At 50.6% G+C, this 23,012-nt stretch overlaps 2 protein-coding genes and 1 pseudogene across 2 annotated transcripts; 2 read left to right on the top strand and 1 right to left on the bottom strand.

Annotated features, from left to right (window-relative positions):
* Positions 1-197: 197 nt before the first annotated feature.
* LOC128267208 (peroxisomal ATPase PEX1) lies at positions 198-5,394 on the bottom strand. Its single transcript, XM_053004001.1, has 10 exons — positions 5,302-5,394; positions 4,973-5,203; positions 4,788-4,902; positions 3,277-4,722; positions 2,946-3,204; positions 2,263-2,876; positions 1,831-2,189; positions 1,591-1,764; positions 498-601; positions 198-398 (listed from the first exon to the last, which is right to left on the bottom strand). The coding sequence occupies exons 1-10, from the start codon at positions 5,392-5,394 to the stop codon at positions 329-331; spliced, it is 3,465 nt and encodes a 1,154-aa protein (XP_052859961.1). The 3' UTR covers positions 198-328.
* A 589-nt stretch (positions 5,395-5,983) lies between these two features.
* Positions 5,984-8,475, top strand: LOC128277369 (eukaryotic translation initiation factor 2-alpha kinase 1-like; annotated as a pseudogene).
* Positions 8,476-9,305: 830 nt separating this feature from the next.
* Positions 9,306-11,706, top strand: LOC128277899 (eukaryotic translation initiation factor 2-alpha kinase 1-like). Its single transcript, XM_053016502.1, has 2 exons — positions 9,306-9,446; positions 9,546-11,706. The coding sequence occupies exons 1-2, from the start codon at positions 9,356-9,358 to the stop codon at positions 11,585-11,587; spliced, it is 2,133 nt and encodes a 710-aa protein (XP_052872462.1). The 5' UTR covers positions 9,306-9,355; the 3' UTR covers positions 11,588-11,706.
* The last annotated feature ends 11,306 nt before the right edge of the window (positions 11,707-23,012 follow it).

Here is a 23,012-nt window from a genome sequence, read left to right as displayed (position 1 = left end):
CCTGCCCGGGAGCGGTCGCGGTACGGTTTGATGAACTTCCCAATGTGCCGTATGATGATACACTGCTCCGACGGATTGCACAGATCACCGGGATTGAGTTAGGGTCGCAAAAAGAGTCGGAATGCTTTATGCAATGCATTCGGAGGATTGTTCAATGATCATAACTTCCAAATAATCTTTTTATTGCTTCTCAAAATTTCAACAACTCTAATGCGTTCTTTTTGTGTAGAAAAATGTCAACCCTCAACTGCACACCGAACCGAGAAACCGAAAATAAAATGCAAAACAAGTGGTCAAATTGCTTCACTCTACGACGACGCATTACGGCTCACGCGAGAGTGGCCCGTTTGGCCACAAAGTCCTTCGACGGAGGCTCCTTGTTGGTGAACCGGGCGTAGCTGCAACGAGAGAAGCCAGTTAGACGAACCTCATCACGCGGGGTTTTTGGGGCGGTAAGCACGCGAGTGATAATGTGTAGATATGGCGCAACTACTTACGTTTCTCTGTACTTTGCCACATCGTTTGCCGTAAGCGATGGCCGGGTGCTGCCGAACGCTTCCAGTAGGTGCCGCTGGCTAATCGTTATCTGCTCCGGCACGTTCTGCGCAAAAAACGGAGTGTGCAACAATGTGCGCCACAAGAGGAAAAAGAAAACAGGGGACAGAGTTAAGACACCTCTCGCATTGACGGGGCAGATTCCGGGTGGCACGCCACCGCAACGACTCTCATCATAATAATCGTTAAAATCGCTCAAACGAAGAAGGGCCCCTGTCGGGCGGCGGGTGTCACTATCGTCACATATGCATTTACATAATCGTCATCTCATCAAGCCGGATCAAGCCCGGTAGAAACGTGGTGCTGTGCTGTGCGGTGTCATTACCACCGCTCTCCGAAAGGAGCGCGCTCGGATCCATCAGAAACTACTTTTGTCACTCGTCGCAGAGCAGCGCACCTTCAGCAGGAATGAATGCCAAAACAAGTGCAGTGCTCCATTCTAGGGCCCACAATCCGTTCGGGTTTTTTGGGAACAGGATATTAGAAGCATCATCATCATCATCGCCGTTGCCGTGCTCGCCGTGATGGCCGACGGGAAACGCGAAGCTTATCGCGCGGCTGAGCGCGCTGAGAGGCTAAAACTTTTACTTCCACTGCCAGCCGCGGAACGTGAACCCGGGCGATGGATGGAAAGTAATTAAGGCCCGTGCACCAAACGACGACGACGGTGGCGGCGGCCTGTCGGCGATGATGTTAGCGAATAATTAAAATCCTGTAATTAAATGCTACTCGGCGTCGTGGTGGCGTTCGGTGGGCCTATCTTCCGCTATCAGGATGCTGCATGAGGGCCATAAACCCGGATGACGGTACGGCGGGCGAGAATGTATTCGGCTTCCGTGTTGGGATGCGAAACGGTTTCCTCGGAGCCACGAGGAACAATTCGATAGGAACAGGGCGATTTCGGAGCGAACCGTTGCTTTATGGTGTGCCGATTGTTTGGCAAAAGAATCGCCATTTTCTGCACTTCTTTTGCCGTCGATTGATAATGTTTTAAATAAATAGGTTTTACATCAAAAAGATGCTTTTGACACTTACTGCCTCCGAGAGCGCCAAACACTCCTGCACTGCGAGCATGTTGGCCGTCGTTAGGATGCTCCGGATGTCCGCCCCGGTGTAGTACTCCGATTTGACTGCAAACATCCGCAAATCGACGTCCGCGGCAAGGGTTAGGGATTTGCTGTGATGGTGGAAGATCTCAAGCCGGGCATTCTGTGGTTGAGACAGGTCATTAATACTCCCGCGACATCAGTCCCTTATCGCATTGCTTCAGCTTACCACACCCGGCAAGGGACACTCCACCAACCGATCGATACGCCCCGAACGCAGCAACGCCGGATCGAGCAGTTCGGGGCGCGAAGTGGCACCTATCACAGTGACACCCTGCAACCCTTCGACACCATCGAGCTCGGTCAGCAACTGATTCACCACACGATCGGTGACACCGGTCGAATCGTGGCCACGGCGTGGTGCCAAACTATCAAACTCATCGAAGAACAACACACATGGACGAGCACTCCGGGCACGATCGAACAGATTGCGTACGTTCTCTTCACTCTGGCCGATGTACTTTGCCAGCAGCTCCGGACCCTTGACCGAAATCATCCTCAAGTTCCACGTTCGAGCCAGCCGCGAAACTGTCGCAAATTAGAAACCTCAATTAGCATTTCCGTCACCCGGGGTTTAGATCCGACGTCGAACCATACACACCGAGATAAGTTTTGCCCGTGCCGGGTGGTCCAAACAGTAGTATCCCGGCCTGGTTCCGGAGCGGGGAAGCTTCAAAGATTTTCGGAAACCGTGTCGGCCACATCAGCACCTCCTGGAACACTTCGATCGCACCGTCGAGGCCAGCGATCTTATCGCCCACGGCACCATCCTCATCGTCATCAACGTCCCCGGCTGCGGGTTTATGATTCTCGATGCCGGCCAAACAGTACGCGTTGGTCACATCGAGCGCTGAACCGACCATGTCCTCGGTAACGAACGGGAACTGACTGTCTTGCTTGTACGCGTAGAACACGGCCCGATCGACTAACTGCACCAGGCTGCCGATGGCGTAGCCTTCCGTTTGATTGGCCAACCGTTTCCAGTCGATGCGCCGATCGAGTTTACAGTGACGCTGTAGAAACAGGCTCTTCAGAGCGTGCTCGCGATCGGCTTTGTCCAGGTTGGGCAGCTTTACGTGGCGCTGAAAGAGATGGTAGCCACGGGAGGCGTACAACCGACGGTTCAGGTTAGAGGTGCCAGCGATCGTAGCGATCACCGCGATTGGATTGTTGGAGGTAAACTCTTCGATCTGCCGTCGGATCACGTCGGACACCCTGCAGGGTAGAAAAGATCAACCCCGAATGAAGCACGAAGAAGCGAATAAAGCATACCATTCAACGTACTTGTTGTGATACTCCGCATCCGGCGTGTTCTGTTCGCCCGGGTGATGTGTCAGCACGTCGAGGCCATCCATAAAGATCACTGCCGGGCTGTGGAACATGCACAGGTACAGCGCCTGCCGGAGGTCCTTCTGAATCGAGTCCGGTTTGCGGCCCTTGTGCTTGGCACAGTCGAACACAGTCCAGAAGCAGTAGAACGGTGCCTCCGCCAGCCGCTGGAGAATATTTTGACAAATCGTTTTGCGCCCACTTTGTGTTGATCCTGAAATGAAGAGGCATGGAAGCGATCGCGGTGCAATGGAACAGTAACTTCCCTTTCCAGGAAGACACTTACCCGCCACTAGCATGTTGCAAATCTGTGGCACTTTGTTGCGATCGTCAAGGCAGAGTGCAAAGCGAAGGCGATCGACGGAATCTTGGATGATCGATTCGAATTTCTCGATTTTCACCAACTTGCCAGCTTCCGCTGCGCCAGTCGACGGTTTTCTGGCCAACGTCTTGTTTTTGTTGTCCTTATCGTCTTCCCCGGGTGCTCCGGCGATCGGTTTCACTTCTCCGTTGCAGGTGATCTTTCCTTGCCGCAGGATGGTGCTGTTGAGCAGACAATACCTTAACGATGCCGGCTGCAGTCTAACCGTCAGATAGTACTCGGGAAGCTTAAATAGCTGCTCCTGGTTCAGCAGCACCGGATGAATTTTGGAGTTGTACAACACAAACTGTTTGAACTTTTCGACGATATCTTCCTCGATCCGGGGGACGACCTTAGCGATTGGCAGCAGTTCGATTTGATCGACAATGTTAAGCGCATTCTGTACCCGTTTCAGCGTGATCTTTTCTCCGTGATTAATCTCCAGCTGCTCCATCAACCGATCGTTAATCTCGACCGTTGGGTAGGCGTTTCGTGGGAACCGCTCCTCGTCCGGTGCGATCCGCACGTTCACGTAGTACTCCCGGGAATCGTTTGTCGTCAGTAAATACGGACAATTTATATCCATCGTGGCCGGGATGTTTGCTTTCGTGGTGAAAATATCACACAACTGGACGCTACAGCGCCGACTGTTCCACGTCCCACGGATCACCCGAAACTCGTACACACGGGCCACGCTCGCTGAGAGCGTGTCGATCAGCTCGTCCAGGTGTTGTGCTTTGTTTTGTTCACCCTTCGCTGGAGTACTGCCCGCCGTCAGGGGGCGCAATTCGCTGACCGGTGACGGTGGATCGCTACCGGCCGCGAATATGTTCGCCATCGATTTGCTCGTCTGCAGCCGGTTCAGGTGCCGCTCGAGATCGTTTTCGAACATCGAATTACGGACCGCCGTTTGGGCACTCAACGCTGCCAGCGCGCCAGCCGTCGGCGTCGGCGGGTTTCCCCCCGTCGATGATCGCTTCAGTGATCCAGTCGTCGACGGACGGCCCGCCGGACCGTGTCCATTTTCTTTGTTACTTTCGGTGTTATTTTTGTGCCATGTCATTGGTCTTGTTGTCTTGTCATTGGGTTTGTTCACCGAATTTGGTGCGCTTGCGACCGGTTCGGTACGCACCGGAGGGGACCCTGGTGTGAACCCGTTCTCGAGGGCGGCTATAAATTCGCGAGACTTTTTACGCTCCATATTTCGCTGTCGCACGAGCTCGGCTATGTTGAGGTTTGTGTTGCTGCGGACAAGCTTCGGCGTTTCCGGAAGGAGCTGCTTGCCGAGGCCAGGAAGTTTTTTGAACGGTTCCACGATCAGTTCCGTGTCGTTCTCTAACCGCCCGAACGGTAGCGTAGGCATTGTGAACTCTGAAACGCCGGAACGCCGGATTGAAAATGGTCGAAGGTATTGAGGCTTAAGAATCCATACATACTTATCCGTATCTTGATGGTGATTGAGTCGTTGATCCACACGATCAGGTTCTGTCCCTTGGTAACGATCCTCGTTTGATCGAGCAAAATTGATTGAATGCGGCCACTGCTGAGTTCCTGGCAAAAGAAGATGGCATAAAGCATCGACCGTTCTGCTCGGGGTGATCAATCATCTGCTCAGACTTACCAACATTTCCCAGTCCTTCTCGGTTGCCGCACACACCTCTACCCGTTTCAGGGATCGCACGTCGATGATCATCGCCACCATCACGGTGTCGCCTTCGCGGAGACCCATGGCGGTGGCAACCAGCGCGTTGAGACCGATGTGATTTTCCTGCAATCCCCCGCCGCCACCGTACGGGGCCCAGGACACATAGAACGTGTCGATGCGGTGCGTCAGGCAGAGACAGCCGTTTTTCTAAAAATAAACCAACGTCACCGGGAGCCATTGATTATCGAAGCATTTCTTAGGTCACCGGGCACAGCCGGTCGTAAAATCCCTTCCTCGGTACTTACGTAGCTCGATAGCATCCGGTAGTAGCTGTCCGGTAGCGTAACGAAATTATTTCGGAACGGGGAATAGGACACGGTTAGCGAGCGGCGGAACATTTTCACGATCGTGATCGTTGGCACACGGAGCGAAGAGGATACTAGGAAAACCCTTTCTGGGCGGACTTTGAGCTCTTGCGGTCGAAATCTAGTGGTTAGTGGTACCCACCACCAGCACGAGGAGGGAACTTTGTGCACCGTAATTGTGCGCCGATCGCGCGCGGAACCGATAAACGTTATCGTTGCTTGTGTGTTGTGGTCCTCCAGCTGATGCCGAGCTGTCAAAACATTCCCTCGGCGGGGCACGTCCACAAAACCCGGTAGTGAGTGGAACTTGTTCTCAGAGCACTCGAATCAATTCAATTTGAACACCAATTTACTAATAGCCATGGTAAGGAAATGCCATTGCTATACCATTAGTAAAATTAAGGTTCTATAAATTAACTCTAAAGTGTTTCAGTTTCATATTTCACTTCTCATATTTCATTAATATTTCACTACTCCTATTTTATTTTTCTTCTCTAGGTGGATTCGAACAACGGAGCACGGTCGCAGTGAACTACGCGCCGTCAAAATAGGAACCGGTTGGAGAAATGTCAATCTTGGCAAACAGCAACTCGCGTCACTTCAGAAAAAGATTTCATCATTCTAGGCCGCCATTCCTACCATCCATTTTGTTTGCCATCGCTTCTCGACCTAAAGGCTAAGATCAAAGTGTAGTATACATTTTTGCCCAGTTTCTCATAGTGTGGGCGCCGGGGAATAAGGATGGATTCCGATGATTCAATTAAAACCGAGGGTAAGTATTCGGCGCGCTCCTTCCTGGCCGCTGAATGTTCTAAAACCGACCTGAATTTTTGCTCATTCTGACTCTTCTTCCTTCCAGGGCTTATAAGTAAGCATACCATACTTCGCAGCATCATCGTACAAATCCAGTGCTGTGTCATTGATTTACTCTGGCGTACGGGATCGGAAGTTGGGAACACGTTGCAGATGATTTCCTTACACCTGGAATGTAATATGTTAACCACAAGTGACCGCTACCAAAGGACCTGCGAAGCATTGCAAGCCTTCGAGCCATCAGCCGTCAGTGACGATCCTGACATGATACGAAGGTTTCTAAGTTTGCGCAGCGAGTACTACAAGGAATTTTACCGTTCTGTTAGTAAGTCAGGGGGCCAGGATCTGCTGGTGCTGTTGCCAGACTATCGGGCCCCGGGGCAGCCACTCGGTCTTGAGTGGTCCCGTTTTCATCGCGAATTTGAAGATGTGTCGTTGCTGGCGAGCGGCGGCTTCGGGAAAGTGTTCCGTGCCCGGAACAAACTCGACGATACCGTATATGCAGTGAAGACGGTAAAAATCGATTGCAAAAACCTCAAGCAAGTGCCGGAAAAACTCGCGGAGGTGAAAATGTTGGCCAGGCTACAACATAACAACGTTGTGTCGCTTAAGACGGCCTGGCTGGAAACGGGTACAAGCTCTAACAGGACCAACGGTTCCTCCGCCATCCGCCAGGAAGAGGAGGAGGAAGCAGAAGAGGAGGAAGAAGAGGAGGAAGAGGAACAAAGGGGTATCACGCGGATCCGCTTTAAGTTTCCGTGTCTTTCTTCTTTTTCTATTGTTTTTTTTTCTCGTCTTCCTCCTCGTCCTCATCCTCATCCTTTGCTCCACTTCTTGAGGATTCAAAATAACAAACTGAGCGATCGGGAGGAATTCAGGATCAGGAGTGGCGGAGACGGAGAGGAAAAGGAGGATGATGACGATGATGATTCTGTGGTCTTCAAAGGCAGCAGTGGCGGTCCGGCAGTCAGTGCTGGCGATGAGAATCGCAATCAGGTGGTCAAACGGGAAAATCCGCCCCGGGGTGTGATCGTGGACGCAAAACCGCACCTTACCCTCGAGTGGGCCATGCTCTATATTCAGATGCCGCTGTGCCGTCTGACGCTACGCGAGTGGCTCGATAAGCGCAATGCGTCCAAAGATTTCAACCAATTCTATGTCAAGTTCCAGCAAAAAGGTCCCGTGCAGCATGTCGATGTGGTGCTCGATGTGTTGCAGCAGCTGCTGAACGGTTTGAACTACATTCACGCACGGGGAATCGTGCACCATGACATCAAACCGAGTAACATCTTCGTGAGTCGATCGGACCACGATTCGGCCATCACCATCCAGCTGGGTGACTTTGGGTTAGCTCGCTCACGTGGAAGCTCACTCGCCGGCGTTGGATTCGGGACACCGTTTTACGCGGCACCCGAGCAACTCGAGGGCATGGGCAAGAGCGACCCAAAGTCCGACATTTTTGCCCTCGGAATCGTACTGCTCGAACTGCTCGTTCCGTTCCCCATCGGTATGGAGCGCGCCGATATGATCAACCAAGTCTACCGGGGCCCGTATCCTCCGGATTTGAACCCCGATTTTATGGCATTAGCAAAGGGCATGTTGCAAGAGCAACCGTATTGTCGCCCGGAAATGGCCTATATTGTAGAAGAAGTGAAGCGCATGCAGAGCTATCGCGATAACTTGATAGCGGGACAGCAGCAGAGTCTTTCGTTGGGCGAATCAGAAAAAAGAAAGAAGCAGAAAGGGATCGACATGAGTTTTTAAGATCAAAAACAAGGACGTCGAACTACGCAGAAAGGAGATGGAACTGCAGGCGAAGGACGAGGAGAACTGCAAACTAAAGCAAATGTTGCGAACGTACCAGGAGAAAGAGGAAGGCAACGGCCAAAGTGGTGACGCGGATGGCCAGGAAACCAACGGTGCCGTACGTTAGTGAGCGGTGGTGGTAGAGTGAAAGACTTACCCCTTATTATGAAACTCGGATCGAGAACTCGAACGGTCATTTGAGTTTTTTTTTATCGAGGAGGCCTTTAATCTGAGAAATCTTGGCGCGGGGCTAACAATCCTGTCCGTAAAAACGATCCGTTACAGAGAGCATCAGAGATTAACATTGTCTCTGGTGCAGGCCAAAACCACGCAGCGGATGTAGGGCCAAATAAGAAGAGGAGAAGAATCTTAGAAGAACGGACCGGGACGTATGTATCGTCATTTGAGTTCATAAGATAGTATTAAGGACATTTTCTTTGTGTTCGGCATTTAGAGTTTTTGACATTGTTTTGTAATCTTCTATTCAATAAAACTCATTCCCATCACCACATATAGTCGCTATTCGCGCGTTCCCGGGTCCGCAATCGAGCAGGCAAGTGATTTCCGACATCCGAAAATGACCGCCCGGACGGCTAGCGAGATCGTCCTGAGAGTGACCCGAGAGAGTGGGCACCGATCGGTTCGGCCATTGACATGAAATATCACTTCGGTCATAATCTGCCGGCAAATGCCTATCATTTGGTACAATCATTTCGATGGACTACCATGAAGCCGCGCATGTTCGGGGGCCGCATTTACGTAACGATCCGGGACGATCGATGGGCAGAACTTTCGGACAACAAAATTGGAATTGGCGCTGGCTCTCAAAAATCATCCACGGCCAAGACGCAACGGGAAAACGTGTTCCTTATTAAGCCTGGTCCACACGCTATGATATATCGCGACGATTCCTCGCAACGATTTGTTGTAGCGATTTGTCGTAGCGTTCTGTGGAGCGTGCACAAGCTACGGTTTCATAATGATTTTAACATCGATTTCATAACATCAACAAACCGCCATAATACACGCACACATGTATAATGTCTATCCACCATCAGCACACGCACACATCTATGGAAATTGGTCCGAAATTAATGCTCGACGCTTTAGATTTTTTTGATCTGAAACGATGCATCGTAACGTGTGGACTGGGCTTTACATGGATTCGAACAACGGAGCACGGTCGCAGTGAACTTCGGCGCTGTCAAAATATTAACCGGTTAGAGAAATGTCAACAAAACAGTCACGTGTTTTCTTTTCATTCTCCTTTCTGTTCTAATCACGGTGTTTGTTTTGATATCTTCAAAGCGTCCTTCAATACAAGGATTTTCTTTCCTGCCCGTATTGAAATGAGGTAATCGGCCACCGAAAGGATATGGTTACAGCAATGGCGATGGATTCCGACGACGATGATGATCTGACCGTTGATTGGGGCAATCTGGAAACGATCACACAGTTTGATTCAGGTGAAACGCAGCTTAAAGGTGCACCGTTCGCCACCGTGGCCGCCGAATGTTCTAGAACCGACCCGAACTTTTGTTCGTTCTGTTTCCAATCTCTTCCAGCGAGTGCCACGTCCAATCTACTCTCGAGTATAACGCGTACAACGGCCGAGATGCACGATGCTGGCCGTTCTTTACAGTCCCGTATCACGACAAAAGCGACCGCTCCGGTTAGCTTACTGGTCGAGAGCCTATTGCAGCAGCTGTGCACCATGCTGGAACCGAACGTGGAACGGTCTCGTGACCTTTACCAAAGTATCTGCGAAAGACTGCACGCCGTAAATCTGATTGACGAAACGTACGCTATGGGAGAATTCGAAATGATGCGTAGTCAGTACCAGAAAGCCCTGTACCACTTGGTCAGTATCGCACGTGGCCAGGATCTGCCGGTGGTGCTGCAGGACTATTGGCCCCTGCATCAGCCACTCGGTCTCGAGTGGTCCCGTTATCATCGCGAGTTTGAAGAAGTGTCGTTCCTGGCGAGCGGCGGCTTCGGGAAGGTGTTCCGTGCCCGGAACAAGCTCGACGGTACCGTGTACGCCGTGAAGAAGGTAACAATCCGTTCGACCACCATCAAGAACGTGTTGGTGCATCTCGCGGAGGTGAAAACGTTGGCCAGTCTCAATCACATCAACATCGTGCCGTACAAGGCGGCCTGGCTGGAACCGCTTCTGTCGCCCGGTAAAAGCTCCAACAGCACGAACGATTCCTCCGCGATGGACGATGGAGAGGAAGAGGAGGAAGAAGAAGAGGACGATGACGATGACGAACAGAACGGAGTGGCCAGTTTGTACTACAGCCGAACGAAGCTAGAAATTAGTGACTCTCTGAGGCGTCCGGAGCACGATTCGGAGGAATTTGTGCTCTTCGAAGGCAGCAGTGGTGGTCCGCCGGTCAGTGGTGGCGATGAGAATCGCAATCAGGTGGTCGAACTCGAAGATGCACCGCGGGGTGTGATCAGCATCGAGGACGCACAACCGCACCTCAACCTCAAGTGGGCCACACTCTACATTCAGATGACACTGTGCCATCTGACGCTACGTGAATGGCTCGATGAGCGCAATGCGACCGAAGATTTCGACCAATTCTATGTCAAGTTCCAACAGCAACGGTTCTGCGACGAGCAAGGCGTAAGTACGGTCACCAGGAACGCGTTTTGTCGCCAAAGCTCACAGCTCGCCGGGGAGATCGATCCGAGAACATCCGACGAGTGTTTGCTGGCGGATCCGGATGCGGCATCCCGCGATGGTTCCCAAACCGAAGGTCCCGTGCACCATCTCGATGTGGTGCTGGATGTTTTCCAGCAGCTACTGAACGGACTGAACTACATTCACTCCCGGGGCATCGTGCACCATGACATCAAACCGAGTAACATCTTCGTGAGTCGATCGGACCACGATTCGGCCATCACCATCCAGCTGGGTGACTTTGGGTTAGCGTGCCCACTGCAAAGCTCACACGCCGGCGTGGGCTTCGGGACACCGCTTTACGCGGCGCCCGAGCAACTCGAGGGCAAGTGTGACCCCAAGTCGGACATTTACTCGCTCGGTATCATACTGCTCGAACTGCTCGTTCCGTTCTCCACCGATATGGAGCGCGCCGATATGATCAAGCAAGTCCGCCGGGGCCAGTATCCACCAGATTTGGACCGCGATTTTACGGCACTGCTTAAGAATTTGCTGCAACAGCGACCGTCTCGTCGTCCGGGAATGCTCGATCTTGTGGAAGCCGTCAACCGGATACGGATCAATCGCGATAAAGTGATAGCGGAACTGCGCCAAAGTCTTTCGTTGCGGGACGATGAAATTATTAGCCTGCGGACCCAGATCGACGAGCAGCAGCGTGTTCAGCTCGAGTCGGACGAGGAACGGTTGGTGCAGGAAAGGCGAACCTCGCGCACACTGGTCGTCAAGGAGCAGGAACTGATCTACATGAGTTTAAAGATCAAAAACAAGGAAATCGAACTGCGCAGCAAGGAGATGGAACTGCGCACGAAGGACGAGGAGATTTGCAAGCTAAAGGAAATGTTGCGGACGTACCAGAAAAAAAAGGAAGGCCAAAGTGGTGACGCAAATGGCCAGGAAACCAACGGTGCCGCACGTTAATGAGCGGTGGCGGTAGAGTGAAAGACTTAATTAATTAGGATTAAGGACCTTTTCTTTGTGTTCGCCAATTTGAGTTTTTGACACTGTTTTGTAATATTCTACGTAATAAAAGCCAATGGGTGCCCGAAGATGTTAAAGTGCGGCTTTCATTACACGTCGAATCTCAAACGGGCATGCCTCAGCGTTTGTGCTCTTTTCGGGAGATTGAACCCGGACATAACACGCTTCCGGACATAATTGCAGATTTTAAAGTGCGCCCAGATAACTACTATCGACCGAAAAGTTTTCATTCCCATTACGGTGCCACCGGCCCAAGACTCCCTCTCGTTCGGGAGATCTCGCACAAGATCGCCAAAAGCAGCTTGCAGCACAATCAGGGTGCACCGGCGCTTTGGCCACGCTTTTTAATCAAACCTCATTCAAACCATCGTAAAGCTGAGCTAATTTTCCATTACATTTTATGTCCCCAAATTTTACACCACCCCGAATGGTGACCGAATCAAAGGCTTGGAGAATCAGAGTAGCGGCGAAGTAAATGGGACTTGCCTTCACTTTCGGCCGTGATGTTTTATTTTTATCACTTTCGGTGTCCTCTTTGACAGCATCTAATTCGCGGAGGAAATCGCTCTCCGAAGGCCACACGCTCTGGGAATGTTATCGCTTTCCCCGCAAAAAAACGGTAGAAAACTATCTCCGGGATCAATTTCCTGGTGGACCTGTTTCGATTCGAGATGTCCCGTCATAATCGTAACCATTCCGAGCGCAATGGTCCGACCGCAAATCCACGCTTCCACGCTGGCCTACAGCTGCGTGTGCGCGCGCGCGCGTTAGAGAAGCCGTGGCGCCGTTAGTAATTGATTTTATCACCTCATATAGTCGCTGTTCGCGCGTCTCTCGTTCCCGGAGCCGCAATCGACCGCGCAAGTGATTTCCGACCTCCGAAATTGGCCAATCTTCACCGCCCGGTTGCCGAGCGTCCCGGGAGTGACCGGAGAGAGTGGGCACCGATCGGTTCGGCCATTAACATAAAATATCACTTCGGTCATAATCTGCCGGCAAATGCCTATCATTTGGTGCAATCATTTCGATGGACGACACTTTTGAAGCCGCGCATGTTCGGGGGCCGCATTTACATAACGATCCGGGACGATCGATGGTCAGAACTTTCGGACAACAAAATTGGAATTGGCGCTGGGTAGCGTGTGTGTGACTGACGTGCGGCCTCTCAAAAATCATCCACGGCCAAGACGCAGCGGGAAAACGTGTTCCTTATTAGGGGCAATTATGCGATCTTCGCAGGCGCAACACGGTGACGGTCCCGAAAGGCGCAAGCGCTGTGCGCCCGATGTAGATGTCAGCAAATTGGAGTGTCCGGTTGGCGTGCTTTGCTTTCCCCTCTCTCAGGGGGCTCGGTTCTGCACGACGGCGCGTCCTGCGTGAAAGTCAACAGCTCAACGCTGCCTTAAGCAGATCACATTAGAATCAATTATCCCATCGCAGCAAGGACCCGGTGCCAACCGGAGCGAGGATCCTTTCGACGCACAGCGACACGATTCCTTTCGAAAGGATATAACGGAAGCACGAGGCCGAGGCGAAATCGAGGCCAATTACCAGGTGTGTGGGGCTGTGGCCACGCCGGACTGCAATCATACCCGAGCGCAAGGTGACGGCTACACACGGGACGCTTCGGTTTCGGTTTCGGCGCTACCGTTTCCTAGTGGGTCCGTTTTCGCACTTATCGGTAATTAATATATTATTTTCAATTCATCTTTCGAGGCCATCCACCGACGTCCAGCTGAAGGGAAAAGACGGCTACAAATGGCCGGTAACGGGGCACAATTGGGGCACCCGGCACCTGACGCGTCGCGTGAAGTGAGGCGCGAATAGCTGAGAAGCGGCCTCCAGGTGATGCACCGAATGTCGGGCGAACCTGCGAAAGGATAAGGCACTGCAGAAGTGGCGGAAGGTATATTATTAACGATGAACGGTCCGCTTCGTCGTCGTCGTTGGCGCGTGTGTTTCAATAAATATAAGCATTATGGTCCCAAAATGGGTAGACCCACTTTGGGAAGATTAAATATTGGTTTTGTCTCGATCTTGCTCGAAAGTAGTTCAGGTCCTTTCAGCTGTGCTACGAACAAGCTATTCGACATGTAACATCATTTTTTATTTTAGACAGAACTGACCAAAACTGTTTCATAAAACTAACTTCAAAGAACCGGTTTTCGGAATGAAATGGAAATTATGAGAATTTTTAATTAAAAGATGAGGACTATTGATAGGTCAGTGAACAATTCTCAGCTCCTTCCAGGGTCCTTTTTCATTTGATTTGAACTGGTGTGTGACAGGTGGACTCGTCCTGAAGCCGGTCAGAAAACTGGTTATCCTCTGAACTCAACTCACAGCACCCAGCCATGATGATTATTCCGATAGAAAGTCCACGGTTGGAATTAATCGCTCGCCCACAGAAACTCGCGCCGAAGTAGAGAACCTACGATCCGATCGTACGCCGAATCCCATCCAGAAAGGATCCGTTTACGCACTCTCCCTCTCTATCTCTCGCAAGAATGTGCATCGTAAAAGGACGAAAAGAAGAAACCAACCAATAAACGAGAAGATCGGAACGATCGGAAACAACAAAAGAAAAGTGTGTGTAAGGACAACGGCGCGCGTGGCAACGGAACGAAGGTCCGTTCCGAAATCCACCTGTCCTGCTTGACGCGTGCCTGCGTCCACGTGCCACCACCCCGAACAGTGCACCCGTCAACTCGAAATCCTTCGCTCTGTGGCGCTCTCTCTCTCCTTCTCGCCGATCGATGGCTCCCTTCCATTTCACCCGCCATCGTAATAATCGTCCATCGGCACCACGGATCCTTCGGCCGGCAAAAAGGGGGGTCCTTGCGTTCCGTTCGAGAGGTGAAATTTAAGCCACCAGTCCGTGGCGACGACGATGGAAACGAAAAAGGAATTAATAAAGTTCACCCTTCGCCGGGCCAGCGTGTCTTCTCCTGGTCTTCCCCTGGATTCGAAGCCCCGGTCGGAAACCAAAAACTTTATTGCTGTGTTATTATTATTAAAAGAAAGCCAAAAAAGTGACTCCTCAGACCTGAGACCCCTACGAGGGAAGCTTCCGAAGTTCGTTAAACGCTTCTTCCCCGGGGGGCAGCGGGATCCGAGCATCGCCCTCGGTGATGATCACGGGGAAGTGGTGAAGCGGCACAGGTTACGGATCGTTGGGTGCGCTCTGCCGCGGGAAGCCTCACAGCACGCGCCAATCCTGTCAGGAGTTGCGGATTGACAAGTCCACGAGTCCACGAAGCATGGCTGCATGAGAGGTTTAAATAAATTTTAATAATCTTAACGCCCAAGTACTCCCTTCATTTACCGAAGCTAATGCGAGTTCTGCGGCCAATTCAAACATTGATATACGAGAAAACCATTATTTACGAACAGTTTCCACGAAACTTTTCAAACCGGTCATTGCATTGCTCGGCGTATGTTGACCACAAAAACGAACAGAAAACGTACCTCTCATTCCGGCGGGCGATCGGCACACATCACACAGGGGCCGGGGGCACCGAGCATCATCATCGTCGTTCGGGAGTTTCGGGATGAGCCCAACTCTATTCTGGCCCACGGCCGTCAGATGCAGCGACCATCCCGGTGGTGATCCGGCGCGCGTTGTTTATGTTTATGGGCCGCTGTTGGCCGTTGGTTGCTCTGATGCGCTGTGTTGATGTGTAAAGGGAAATTATTACTGGACGACCGGGCCGTTACACTTATCTCAATTGGCAGCTGGAGGTGGACGCATCGTCGTCGTCGTCATCGACGTCTTGGCCGCTTCACACTCCGTGCTGGTGCTGCGGTTGCTTCTGGTTTTTATCGGAGCGTCACTGAGGGAGGCACCATCCGGGCTTTCTGATTTGAATCCTGTTCCTACGTTTTTTGCAAGCAGCCAGCCCGGGAATGAGCCACATCGGCTGAAACCGCAGCGATCGTGTCGGGTTTACAGATGTTAGGTTTTTGTCGTTAAATTGAGCGATCAAACCGCGAAACTGGCCCAGGGCATAGCCAGCTTTGCTGCTTATTAGTTGGATGCTGTTTTTCCGCTTCGTACTCGGTTCTCTGTGTGTGTGTGTGCTCCAAAAACATAAACGCGATTGTCGTGACGGAAAAAATCCGAAATAACCACTTTGAACACAATAATGAAGTAATACAACGGGCAGAAACGGATGGCTCGTTAACCGTCAGTCAAAACACCGGTGCTGCTGCTGGCTTAAATTGAGAATTTGGCCTTCCACAGCTACAAGGTGTTGTCCATGTCCTGGTGCATAGACATTAGATGTAAAGGATCGTTTGGTGGTAAAATATATAATAAGCATCAACCATGTCTTATTGAAACGTGGTCTAGTCATATAATAAATCAAGAGACACTAAAATTCCCCTGTCAACAAACTTAATACTTTGGAACCAGTTGGGACAAAAGATGGTCACATTGAAATGGTACAAAAATAAAGAGTATTAGAAACAAAACACTATTTTTCAGGAAGATGTTGGATTTATAATAAGTGAAGTATTATCACGCAGAGACCATTAACAATTCAAAATGAGTTACTGAGCTCAATCTTAAACTCACCTCTCTAGAATAATTCAGCAAAGATCAATAAATGTGTAATGTGAAACCTGCTAAGACCTACTTTGTCTTGCAAAGCAATGTTTGAGTTATTACCTAGAAAGGTCTGATACGTTTTCATATTAGAATATCCTATGTCAATGGCCATTCCATGTTGAGCTCTTCTCAAACCACGCCAAACGACAGAAGCTATTCGGTAACCTTTAAATAATTTCATAAAGTTCTAAATATAAGCCTAGGCGTAGGTTAAATTTTATAGGAAAACAAGTTCGCTTCTCTACCTTGAAGCCCAAACGAGACCAATCCTAAGAGATCTCGTGTAATTACTAGTCACACCCGTGATGTTGACTCGAGAGTGATCATATTTGTCACTCGATCGCACCTGAAACCGAAAAGAAAAACCCTCAGCCGGAGACTATTCCCAGACATACGTCGGACCGAAGGCTCATCAACATATTCAACAAGGTGTGCTAACAACGGCCACGGCCATAAAAAAGAAACAGACGGAACCACCCCAGCTCCAGCGCCGTAAAAAAAGGTATCGAAAAATTAGGATTTCATCGACGGCCGCCTGAAACTTGACGCTTGAATACCTCGCTCTGTCCGGGGCCGATCGTGCCGTTGATTTTAATTATTGCGCCAACATCGCGAAGGGCACGAGCCAGTCGGGCCGCCGCCTGGATCCTGTGTCCTGGGTAAGGCGAGGGTGCCATCACTACACACAATGGCCAGACACCATCACCAGGGCACACAAAAAAGAGGGGCCCAAAGAACCACAAAAGTCAAGGGGTCCCTCACCGGCAGGGTCACAGGTTCAGGCTCTCTCTCGCGCCGTCCTGAGGCTGATGGATCATTCGTTGATTGAAGGAAGGCCAAAAAAAGGAAACCAAAATTTAAGGACACCCCAGCGAGGGCAGGAAATGCGCATTTCTTATCGCGGACTCGTCCTACTTCCCGTTCCTACCGGGATCGGCCGAAAGGTCGATTCCACTTCCTTCTTGTTAATTTTCGATCCTTTGCATCCTTTTTGGGGCCCACTTCCCGACTGCAGCAGCAGCAGCAGCAGCGGCAGCAGGGGCAGCATCATCAGGAGTAACCACGCCGCCGCAACGAAGAGGGCATGAAAACGGAATTGTGCACCAGAAAAAATAGGTAACGCGTGCCGGCTGTCGACTTGGCTTGAGGTCGAGGCTCTCTCGGCACCCTCCGCGGCGGCCCGGCATCGAAAAGGGGGAAAAATCGGTTCCACAACAAGCCGGCCGCAGCATATGTTTGATTTTCGGATGAGCGGCGGATTGCATGTGCATTGGAGCGAGCGCCCTCCCGGGTGGTGGTGTTGCACCGTCAGATTGAGGTGGTGCGAGGGGCGCTGGACGCTCCGAATTCCGATTAAGGCGTACTTGAACCCCATACACACACACACACACACGAACCGTTGATGGTTTTGTTGGGGGTGAGGTCCCGAAAGGTCCTTGCCGTGGCCGTCGAGCGTATGGCGGGCCTGAGCAGAAGAGTAAAAAGGCTGTTTGAGTGGACTCCAGGCAAGAATGTGGGTTTTTGTTTGAAAAAAGTCAAAACTTTAACAAAAAAAAGGTACGTAGAATAGTTGAAAGTGGAGCATTTATTGCCTAGCGTTTTCATGCAATATTCTCAAAGTTAAAAATTGGATAAACTCAAACACCGTACGATAATGATTCATCGGACTCGAACGGTGACTGAGCAATGCCAATCGAGTTTCATAAAATTCTGTAAATATTTTCTCTAAAACGTTAGCTCTAATCGATATCAATATGAGCATTCTATCTGGGTGCCTTAGTACCGCTCGGCGTGGCTACAACAATGTAGTGGGCTTAAAACAGAGGCCCTAAACGCTCCCCAAAAGCACACACGCATCATCCAGATGCTCTTTTGGCGGCCCTTTTGTGATGCCGCCGCCGTGCGTGTGCCAATTGGAAGGATTCAATCCTTCGGAGCGGTTGCAAGTAATGATGTAATCCTGCGTTTGGCATCCGAAACCACAACGTGCCCGATTGGTGCGGCATACAGCATTCGGCACGGTACTGAAATTAAAAACAATTTCCCAAAGCAAATACGAAAACCTTTCAGAACCGTATCGCCAGAAATCCTGCTCGAAGTTGGGGCCCAAAACATAAAGGACAGACTTGACACGGAATGCAACAGATTGCATCGTTTTTAATGCACGTATGATTGCGGTTCCAGTGTTCCAGTGGCTGCAACGTCCCAGCACACAATAGAAGCATCTGTAAGATGGCGCGTGACGCGGTTAAAACCAGTGCAGCACGGCCGCGAGGCTCGCTCCTGCATTTAGCGCCCCGCCGAAAACCCCGGGGCCAACTGTTGCGATCGGCGCGATCGCGATCGACCCTGACGGAGGCGATCCTCGCGTGGCCGATTTCCTAATTGCGGCCAGACGACCACGCGCCCAAATGCGATCTCATATGTCGATCTTTAGAGCGCGCCGAAGACCGAGCTTCTGGTGTTTTTTTTTCCTGCGACTGTTCCTGGTCCCTATTCCTATCCTCCTTTTGCCAAACGGTGTCACACGGCCCAGAGCACGGCCCGCGTCTAGAGTGCTACCGTACGCCAACTGGCGATCTGGTGGGCGACCCCGACAGGCGAACTAATCAAAACTGCAGCTCATCCCCGGAGCCGGCCCGGACCGCGCGGAATGGAAAGTCGAATCGAACCCAACAACCTGGCACGAGCCCAGAAACGATCATAAATTTTCCCAACTGCTCCGATCTGAGCCGGTGATACGGCGCGCAAACGAACAACAGTAACAGCAACATCGGGCGATCTTCTCTCATAAACGCGCGCAGCCCAATTTCTTACGCTTCGCTTTGGTTCGATCCTTCGGCCGCGCAAGTGGCGGCTCGCGACCAGCGCAGGATGCGCCGTTCGGATCGCAAACGCAGTGTGAGCGATTGTGAGAGCGATTTGAGAAATGTGTTTACCAACGAAATGCAGTGCGATCCTGCCTGCCGGGAAATTGGTTCACCCGTGGCCGCTGGCTGCCCGGCTTGGCCGGAATCGGGAGTCCGTGATCTCGAAATTATGCTGCCCATCTAGACAGACTGTGCGCGCGCGCGCGCGGTTATTCACATTTCGGGAATTTTTATTTTTATTCCTTCCTTTTTGGGCCGACCGACAGGATCCGTTGGCACGCGTCACGGTCGTTGATCGGACGATCAGGTTGCTGGGCCCGGGGGGGGGCAACAAAATTGAAAGAGCACGTATGATGGATAGGATACGAAATTTGCAACGGCCGGTGCTCTTTAATGCCGATTCTCGGGCCAGGATGCTCTAATGATGGCGCGCTGATCGATAGTACGGACCTAACTGTATCTGTAGTTACGATCGAACGCGCCGGGCCGGGTTCGATCGAGAGCGGGCTCCATTCACGTTCACGGTAGGTTTAAAACTCGTTGCAATTCGTAATTGAGATGAACGTGCTCTAACGAAATACTTATTTATTCAGTTGAGTCTTAGTCGGAACTCCCAGGAATCTTTCGGAAACATTATTTATTACTTAAGCCCAAAGGAGGCCATAGGATCCGGATATACATCTCATGATTTTATTTCTTTACTGCGATCAAGACTATTTAAAGGCTCCGAGTTGCCGATGTCGAATTGGAGAAGGTTTTACCAAAAGGAATCCCATTTATTTAACGTTAGTTGTTCATTTTTATCACTCAAAATTATCATTCGTTGAAATATGTTTTAAAAATCCTGAATCCTCAATCTTTATTTTCAAATAAAACCGTTATGAAGATGCATTTTCAAACACAAAGCACGTGTTTGTTTCGCTGACTTTGTTTCGGGGCGCTCCGTTTTGCCCCGAGAGCGCACGAGAGAGAGAAAACGGAGAGCGAAACATCGGCTCGGCTCCTTATGTACCATTAATGCTGTGCGTTCGTTTACATAAACCAACAGGCCCCGCCTACTGAGCCGTGCTTGCTTCTTCCGATGACGACGATGACTAGCGATGATGATGAGGGAAAATCACCACCACCCAGTCAAGGGAGGCCGTTCGCCGTTGCTTAGGGGACACTCGATTAGAAACAGAGCCGAGAGAGGTGGAAAATGGGCCCGGGGACCGTTGGAAACTTGAGTGCGCCTGATGGCGCATCGGAGCCGGTGAACCTCGAACGCGCGGTGTATGCGGGTTTTGCAATGGCTTCTCGGTCCCCTCCGTCCCGGGGGTGCTTTTCGTGGCTTCACACCCCAATGGCGGGTGGGTCGGGTCGGGAGGGAAAATGGTGGTTTTATGAATAGCTCATTAGATAAGCGGGGTGAACGGTTTCGAGCATGGTTCGAAGCACGGCGCACGGCGGGCCAAGATTTCCATTTGAACTCGGATGGCTTCTCGCCTCTCGCCCGGTTGGTGGTGCCAACAATCTAATAAACGCCCGCAGGCCACGGCCCGGGTGGCTAAGGCTGTGGGGCGAGTGAGATTTGTCGCCAGGTTGAAAATGGCGTCCGGTGACAACATTTAATCATGTTTCAGACAGATTCATTGCAGCGGTCCATTTCTACGCTTTTATGGAAGCCAAAGTTTAGCCTTCTACGCTTTTTGTGGTACAGATATTTTAGGAATAAGATCACGGATTGTTATGGCGGTTAATTTCCCTAAAATCGAGCATTTTTTGAAGCAGACTTTCCATGGTTTTGAAAATAGCAGGACACTGAAATCTTTGTTAATGTAGCTCAATCATAATTCGTTCATTCTTTTCATTTTACAACACTTATATTAACAATTTTTATCATTTTGGCTACCACACTATAGTAAATATAGTACTCTAATAATTGACGGTCGACATCGTATTGATAATCACGTTTTTGTTGAGTTTGCTGCTTTTGGAGCAGAAAATTCATCGCCATTTTTTCATCACGATCTACAGAATCTGTCATTGAAACGCGGCTAAAGGTTCGTGTTTGAGTTTTTTTGCTCTTCAAAATTGTATTTTTGAATAAAGGACTAAAATGGGAACCATTATAAGGACCATGCACAGAGACCAACCGGGCGGGAGTTTAATTTCGCTCTGGCTAGAAAAAATCCCGCGCCTGAAAAATCCTGCCGATGACAGTCGTAATCATTTTGACCCCTTAAAAAAACAGGGAAAAAGGACCTTTTTCCATCGTACCATCCTTCGCGGGTGCATCCAACAGGGGGAGAGGATTGGATTGGTTTTGGAGGGGTACCCGAAGGCAGCGGAGCACTTAAGTCATTCGCGACGCATCGTTGGTTTGGCGCGCACGAGCCCAACACGCACGTTTCATCCCCTTCTTTCGCACTCTCCCTGTCTCTCTCGGTCCGTCACTTGCACAATTGGGCGCACGCGTCCCAAACGAGCGGCACGGTGACTGTGTGGCAGCGGCAGCAGCAGGACCCCCGTGCCGCAGGAGGGTGGCGTGTAATAACAGTTTTCCCCTTCCCTGGCCGGGGCCAGCTGGTGCGCCTCGTGAGCCTCGCATTTTACGACCGCACCGAAGAAGGATGAATGCCACATGATGCCAGGACATGATCGTCTGATGCCTTCTTGGGTCCGATCGCCAGCGAAGCGTAAAACCCGAGGCACGTGACTTTCCGTTACTAATTCCACGCCCCTAGGTGTGTGTGTGTGCGTGTGTGGGGCACAAATCGCACCCTTTTGGTGCCAAATCGGCACCCTGAGGGGGGGCACCCGGAAAGCACCGAGATGGAACCGAGTCTCACGGTCAACCCGCGTCGAAGGGTCGAGGTTAGAATGGGCACCTCACCGCACCGTACTGCTTATCACGTACACGGGGTGTCGTCTGCCTCGAAACCGGAAGCCATTTTTGATTTGGAATAGGTCTTTGTTCTGTGGCGTGGCAGTTCTTCGCGATCGCATCGCTATGTGGGCACCTTCATGAAGATCGACGACGACGATCGTTGCGCCTGCTGATGGCGGTAATCTCTGATGGCGGCGGAGCATCTGGCGGAGCTTCTCGGGGGTTTTGTAACGGATTTCCCGCATGGCGTTTCAAGGAAGAGCGCCAGAAGGCGCAATCGAAGAAAAGCGCGCCAGAAGTCGAAGTGAAGGAAGACGGAAACTCGACGCTGATGGTGGCTCAGGAATCGCTCCTCGCTCTGGTGGAGTCGATCGGGAACGCAAGCAGCCGGTTAACTTTTATCAATTGTCACACAACGACCGTTGGGAAGGTATTCTTCAAAGATGGAGTCTTCGTAGTTTTGTTCAAACAGGGATAAAATCCCGAAGCGAAAATCACTAAAACAACGTAGCTTCTTGTTATTTGTATGGGATATGTTCACGGTATAACTAAAAGAAGGTCATTATCGATCCATTTCGGGATAGTACCTTGTTTATTTTATAAAAGAAAAACATCAAAATTTTGTACATCGAAAAATAAATCTAATAATATCATCCAACGATCGTGATAGTGCGCCCGTTCAATACGGCTTTGCCCGTTCTAAAGGTGATCCATCAAGTATTTGGATTTGAAACTATCGATTATTTGACTTTTAAAACGTCAAACTTCATTTTGGAAATTCTAAAGACTTAGTAAAAGAGTTGGCATTTACGAAATGAGACGTATTACGCTTGCAGAAAATTGGAAAATATTAAAAACTCTTCTCCAAAGTGGTAAGTCTTCAACTCAAACTGTTCGAAATTCGAAAAGCTCATTTCCACCTTGGTGGTTATGTTAATAAGCAGAATAGTCGTATTTGGGGCTCGGAAAACTTTCGGATCCAAACACTAGAACTCAACCTACGCTTCAAAGTTGGGA

The sequence above is a fragment of the Anopheles cruzii genome, chromosome 2 (assembly GCF_943734635.1).
Source record: "Anopheles cruzii chromosome 2, idAnoCruzAS_RS32_06, whole genome shotgun sequence".
NCBI classification, from domain to species: domain Eukaryota; kingdom Metazoa; phylum Arthropoda; class Insecta; order Diptera; family Culicidae; genus Anopheles; species Anopheles cruzii.
The sequence above is the reverse complement of the archived record's forward strand: the minus strand, read 5'-3'. Positions and strand labels throughout refer to the sequence as shown.

What these genes read in the sequence shown, in the direction of transcription:
- LOC128277899 (XM_053016502.1), top strand. Translation starts at nt 9,356, where the DNA reads ATGGTTACAGCAATGGCGATGGATTCCGACGACGATGATGATCTGACC. An exon ending in GATCACACAGTTTGATTCAG is followed by an intron (nt 9,447 to 9,545) that starts GTGAAACGCAGC and finishes AATCTCTTCCAG; the next exon opens with CGAGTGCCACGTCCAATCTA.
- LOC128267208 (XM_053004001.1), bottom strand. Translation starts at nt 5,394, where the DNA reads ATGTTCCGCCGCTCGCTAACCGTGTCCTATTCCCCGTTCCGAAATAAT. An exon ending in TTGCAACATGCTAGTGGCGG is followed by an intron (nt 3,205 to 3,276) that starts GTAAGTGTCTTC and finishes TCTTCATTTCAG; the next exon opens with GATCAACACAAAGTGGGCGC. An exon ending in GTTTGGCGCTCTCGGAGGCA is followed by an intron (nt 602 to 1,590) that starts GTAAGTGTCAAA and finishes TTTTTTGCGCAG; the next exon opens with AACGTGCCGGAGCAGATAAC.